Raw genomic sequence first — 6,000 nt, 5'->3', positions numbered from 1 at the left:
TCCATCTCCCCGGAGCCCCGCCCCGCCCGGCCCCGCCCCGCCAGGCCCCGCCCCCGGACTCCATCTCCCCGGAGCCCCGCCCCGCCCGGCCCCGCCCCGCCCCGGACTCCATCTCCCCGCCCCCGCCCCGCCCCGCCCCGCCCCGCCCCGGACTCCATCTCCCCGGAGCCCCGCCCCGCCCGCCCCCGCCCAGCCCCGCCCCGCCCCGGACTCCATCTCCCCGGAGCCCCGCCCCCGCCCGCCCCCGCCCCGCCAGGCCCCGCCCCCGGACTCCATCTCCCAGGAGCCCCGCCCCCCCCCGCCCAGCCCCGCCCCGCCCCCGCCCAGCCCCGCCCCGCCCCGGACTCCATCTCCCAGGAGCCTCCGCTCGCGCCACGTGCCCGGAAGGCCGCCGGGTCTGGCGGGGCTGCGGAAGCCATGGCGGCGGCGACGTCCGCGGCCTGGGCGCAGCGGCTGGCGGGCGTGCGCGGGCTGCTGCTCGACGTCTCCGGGGTGCTGTACGACGGCGGCGAGGGCGGCGGCGCCCCCATCCCCGGCTCGGTGGAGGCCGTGGCCAGGTGCGGGGGCCGGGGCGCGGGGCGGAGAGGGGGCGGGGCTTGGGGAGCGTTGCCCGGGGAACCTGGGACGCCGGGCGCTTCCGGGAGTGCGCGCGCAGCACGGCCCTGGCTCGCGAGCCGGGAGGAGTGGGGGGGAGGGAAGGGCCGGGGCCCACGCGTGACGGCGGCGCCGGCGCCTCCCACCCGAGGCCCCCGAGGCCCCCGTGGGCGTCCCGGCAGGCCTTGCGGCCCGAGGCAGCCCCGGGCCCGGGTGGGGGCGCCCCGCCGGCCTCCGCTTCCGGCCTCCGGCGCGCCGGGCCAAGGTCACGGCCCCGCGGTCCTCAGGCCTTGGGGGGGGGCGCAAAGGGGAGGGCTCCGTCCACGGCGCTCCCCGGACACGCGCGGCCCCGCCCGCCGCCCCCAGGGCCTTGCAGGAGTGCGCAGGTCCGCGCCCACTCCTCACGGGCCGTGGCGCCCCCGTGCCCGCCCCTCCACAGAGAGCTGCTGTGGGCACCTCAGCCCAGGCGGCCCTTCTTGTGGCCTTCGCGGGACACGGACCCACCAGTGGCCGTGCCGGCTCCGTGGGCAGCGCCCCCGCCGTCTCCTCCACGGCCAGCCCCGCACTTGCCCCCGTTCCTCCGGACGCGCACATGAGGCCTGCCGGCCGGCGTGCCGCCCCTGGCATTGCCCATGGTGAGGCCCAGGCTGCCCCCACGGAGGTGCCCCTGCCACCCAGGTCTAGGCAGTGCCCTTCCCTGGCCGCTCGCTTCGCCCCGTCCTCCTCGGGCCTGGCAGCTCGGGCGCCACTCGTGCTGAGCTTTGGTCCCTTTGGACCTGGAGGGCACAGACTGGGCCCCAGAAGGCGCTCCGCTGGCATGGGCTGCGGAGCCGCCCGCGGCACAGCCTGTGCCCCTACATCTTCGGCATCTCCCGCAACCAATCGGAGCTTGGTGTGGGTGACTTAGAGACACACAGATCATTGTCTCTTGAACAACCCGGTGGATGTCGTGAAAGCAATCCCATCGGGTCCATGCTTGAGTTATCCCTGTCTTGCAGGTGGGTAAACCGAGGTGCATCAGCAGATTAGCATAGGCGCACGCAGGGATTCAGTTTATATGGTTGCATTTGGGTCTGGACATTCTTGACCATTCTTCAGACTGCATTTTTTTGTTTATAAAACTGTTAAAAATGATCAACTACATATGAGTCAGAAATTCAACGGGTTGTAGCAGAAAAGAAACTGAATTTGGATTCAGAAAGATCTGAGTTCAAATCCAGCGTCACATCAGACTGGGCAGGTCTAATGAACCTCTCTGGGTCTCACTTTCCTCCTCTGTACAATGAAACGTATAGACTGGGTGGCCTCTGAGGGTCTTCCAGCCTGAGACACGCACCCCTTGTAAAACAAACCCACAAACAAGAGGGGAGATGCTTTCTTCTCTGTCCCAAGTTGTAAGGCTCCAGCTTTGCATGGCATCATCTGCCTCTCGTAGTATCTGGTAGCGCTCCGCTGGGCATAGGCAGAGGACTGGGGGGGGACCCCCACATCTCCTCAAAGGCTTCTCACCCATCTCTTCCTTTGGGATGGCGTCCTGCTCTTCTGATGCGTGTGTGCGCCATCATTCGCCAGCTCTTCTCCCTCTGTTGAGTTTTTGGCTCGTCAGCTTCTTTCCTTCTTGCTGGTGCCAGTGGTGAGAATCACAGAATTTCTGAGTTGGCAGGAACCTCAGGGACCCTCCATCCGGCTTTTGCCCAGTTCTTCAGGGAGGGGGCTCAGCCCATCTTGATCAGCTTTCAGTCTCATTTTAGTTTCTGCATCTCCAGCCCCGACAGAGAACTTGGTCTCTGGCTGGCCTTTAATAAATGCTGTGACCTGAGTTGGACTGAATGATGCTTGTGTCTCTGAAGCTTTCTGCCCATCTGTACTGACCCCTCCACGGGACATCTACCTATCCATGGACACACACAGGCACCCTCAGAACCAGTACAGGCCTGGTGGGGGAAGAGGAGGGGAGGCCAGGCAGCCAGGCCAGATGGTCATCCTGGAGCTGTCCAGAGGAGGCAAAACCTTGGGAGAGAAGGTGGGTCGGAGGGGGTGGCTGGGTGAGGTCATGCCAGGGGGCCGGTGCAGCTGCCCCCAGGGCCTGAAGGATAAACTGGGAAGATTTGTCTACTAACAGGTACATGGGTGGAAGTGACTTTGGTATGCATTTATTAGGCACCTCATCCTCCCCCACAAGGGGCCTCAGTTTCCTCATTTGTCAGACCTCATGTCAGGGTGGAGAGACCTTGGACTAGTCATGAAACCTCCACGGGGCTCAGTCTCCCTATTCGTAAGATGAGGGCGTGAGGCCAATTGGCCTCCACCATGGGCCCCCTCCGGGCCTCTGTAAAGAAAGTCTCTGAAGCTTCCTCTTGGAGTCAGCTTGCGCTTCCCGGGAGCTCCATTTCTGTGGTTGGTCAGGAACAAGGCAGCCTTCCTTTCACCAAATTTGGGTCTTTAATTTTCATCTTCATTTGGGCAACACTTCTGCTTCCAGCCTCTGGGGGCTTCTCTGGACTTTCCCCCGTGATCGCCTTCATATGCATGGCTTCCTTTTGATGTCTCCTTAAAAGAGCCTCCCTGTGGTGAGCAGAGGCTGACAAGAAGGGGACCCGAGCAGAGAAGGGGCTCTGAGTGTGGAGAAGGAGGAGGGCTGAGCCTGGGGAGGGGCCCATTGCTTGTGAAGGGAAGCCCCGCAGCAGGAGAGCCGCCCCACTTCTCAGGGGCGAACCCCAGAATAAGGCGCAATGTTCACAGCACCCCCTCACTTCTGGTGGCCATCAGACTTTTCTTTCTGGTCTTAGAGCCTGGTCTGGCCTGGGCAGAGGGTCCAAGATCCGCTTCTGATCTGTAGGAAAAATGGGGACACAGGATCGCACCAGTCTCAGTGGCCTTCCAGCCCTGGATCTGGGACCCCGAGATCCTGGAAGGCAGGGCTGCCACCCTCTTCTCACAAAGCCTCACCCAAACTGAAAATACACATTGGGCTTATCCATGTGCTTGTGTTGAACACTGGTGGGGCGGAGTGAATCCTGGCCCTCACTGGTTCCCAGTCGATGAAGCCCTTTATAAAACAGGGGTGATGACACCCCTCAACTGCCCCAAACCTAGAAGTCCTTGGAGGCCTTTGACTGGGTCGGCTCAGGGTGGCCTGGGGCCCCAGGAGCCCAGGGGATGAGTCAGGGAGCAGCCAGGACTAGCTCAGCCAAGCCCACCAAGGACAGTCCTTTATTGGGGGGGGGGGGTGTTCAGTCTGATTGATTTCTCTGAGAAGTGCTATTCATCCTGTTTGAACCATGAGGCCCTTGCCCGTTATGAGGCAGAAGGCAGTTAAATGTCTGTAATGGCCGGGGCCCAGTCGGCGAGCAGCCCACCCCGTGGGCCGGCTTTTACAGCCATGTGCTGAGGGCCATTAGCATCGGCATCTGAAAGGCCAGCCTGGCTGGACATTTACAACATCCTGTGGCTGGGCCCCTGCCCCGCATCTGTTAGACAAGGGACAGGGAGCCTCGAGCAGCTGGAGGGTCGTGTCTGACCAGGGCCCCCGCAGAGCTTCGTGGGGCCAGGCCGGCGGGCCTGCTGTGACCTTGGGCAGGCCTCGGTTTTCTCGTCTAAAGATGAGGACAAAGTGAATTTTGTGGTCCTGCCCAGTTTTAGAGTCCTGAGACCCAGAGCTGACAGACACCTCAGAGTTTATTGAACCTCTTTCTGAGGCCATTTACACAAGACCTCAGAGCTGGGAGGTATTGCAGGTAGGACCTGAACCCAGGTTCAACCCCTTCTCTCCATCATATGCCTCTGTGGCTTCTGCTTTTCCATCCACCGTGATCCTCTGGTTTTTGTTGTCATTTCAGTGGTGTGTGTGACCCCATTTGGGGCAGAGATACTGGAGGGCTTGACCATTTCCTTCTTCAGCTCATTTTACAGATGAGGGAACTGAGGCACACAGAGTGATACAGCTGGGAAAGATCAGAGGCCGGATTGAGATCTCAAAGATGAGTCTTCCTCAGGTCTGGAGCTACCCAACAGCCAACAAAGGAGGCAGAAAAACAGACTTGGTTAATAAGCATGGTGGGGTGAGGTGGGGTGGGGTGGTGATGCTCCCCTAGTGCAGTTCAGTGGGTGGTGCTTTTCATTCCTACTCCACTGCCCAGACATCCGAGGTGACCACCCCTATGGGACCCTGTCCCTGGCATCTCCCCATGTGGCTCCTTTGGTGGCCTCCAAGGCCAGGACCCCCTCCGAGGTCCTGAAAAGACCCTGCCTCACAGCCTGCAGATGAGCCTTAGGTTGGGTTCAGGATAGGGAGGAACTTGTAGGCTAATCCCCACCTTAAGAGGAGCTAGCCACAGAGAGCTCTGGGTTCAAGGAGGGCAAATCAGCCTGGGTCCTCCCCTAGTTTACAATTATTCAGCCCTGCCCGTCCCCTCAAGCCCAAAGTGCACAGCTTGCATAGAGATAGTCTGGCCAGACACACCAACTGACAGACTTGAGAGAAGAGAGACCTTGAGAGCCAGGAGGAGCCCCTTGTGCTCAGACCTTGCCTCCCCATTCCCTTGGGATCCAAATAGTTCTGATTTTATAAGAATGTTTATATATGCATATAATGTTTATAAAAACTAACAGTTTTGTGACAGTCTGAACTCTGCAAAGTGCTGGATGATGATGATTGTTGTTTCATGATGTACAAATGCTTCAAAGGTGTGCTGATGCTTTTGTACACCCGAGGCACACACCAGTACCTCCCCTCTCCCCAAAGGAGAGTCTTTTGTCACAAAAAACAGTTTCTCAAAATCAGCTCCAACAGTGGCAGACTGAGAGGTTGTATGGACGCTTCTGTAGTCCACCCGCTCCTAGGAGTGAAGGGAACAGTGTTTCTCAGAAGGGCCACATTTTGGAATTGAAAGGGGCTTATTTGCCATCTTATCCAAGTCGCCCCTGACTACAACATCCTGACCAGCATTCATCCAGAACTGGTCTGAAGACCTCAGTGCGGAAGGGTCCTCCCTCTCAGGGCAGGGGCTTAGAAAGCTTTCCTTCCAATTGAGCCTAATTTGCGCCTTTGCCCCTGCTCCAGTGCAAGGTTCCTGAATCTGCTCTCTGGGTCCCCAGATCACAGCACAGCTGTCTCTCATGGCCTCATTCCTCCAGTCCCCCACCCCCATCACCACAGCTCATCTGCTGTCCAAGACTTCTCAGGGACAAGAGCAGACCACAGAAAATGTGGGGAATGAGCTGCCTTGGGGCCAGGAACTCTGCTTTAGGGTCAGAAGCCCTGGTTTTGTACCTGCAAGTCACATTTCTCTGGCTCTCAAGTTCTGTGAGATGAGAGGACCGTTGAGCCCCATTACAGTTGTAAATCACAGGATCTACCTGAATGATTGAAGAGAAGACTGGGGGCTGTATAGAAAGGGAACAGTT

The 6,000-nt window shown here is 59.8% G+C and overlaps 1 protein-coding gene across 7 annotated transcripts in view; it reads left to right on the top strand.

Moving 5' to 3' along the window:
- Positions 1-335: 335 nt before the first annotated feature.
- Positions 336-6,000, top strand: part of LHPP (phospholysine phosphohistidine inorganic pyrophosphate phosphatase) — a 182,407-nt gene continuing 176,742 nt past the window's right edge. For 3 of the 7 annotated variants that reach the window (XR_012477673.1, XR_012477672.1, XM_074232226.1), the window contains exon 1: positions 337-557. Coding sequence is in view for 5 of the 7 variants with exons in the window: in XM_074232226.1 (XP_074088327.1) it covers positions 418-557 (140 nt within the window). In the remaining 2 variants the exon portion in view is untranslated. Of the gene's footprint in view, positions 558-6,000 lie in introns of all 7 variants that reach the window. The other 4 variants (XM_074232225.1, XM_074232228.1, XM_074232229.1 and 1 more) reach the window with 3 other exon arrangements.

The sequence above is a fragment of the Macrotis lagotis genome, chromosome 4, assembly GCF_037893015.1.
Source record: "Macrotis lagotis isolate mMagLag1 chromosome 4, bilby.v1.9.chrom.fasta, whole genome shotgun sequence".
Taxonomy (NCBI): domain Eukaryota; kingdom Metazoa; phylum Chordata; class Mammalia; order Peramelemorphia; family Peramelidae; genus Macrotis; species Macrotis lagotis.
The sequence above is the reverse complement of the archived record's forward strand: the minus strand, read 5'-3'. Positions and strand labels throughout refer to the sequence as shown.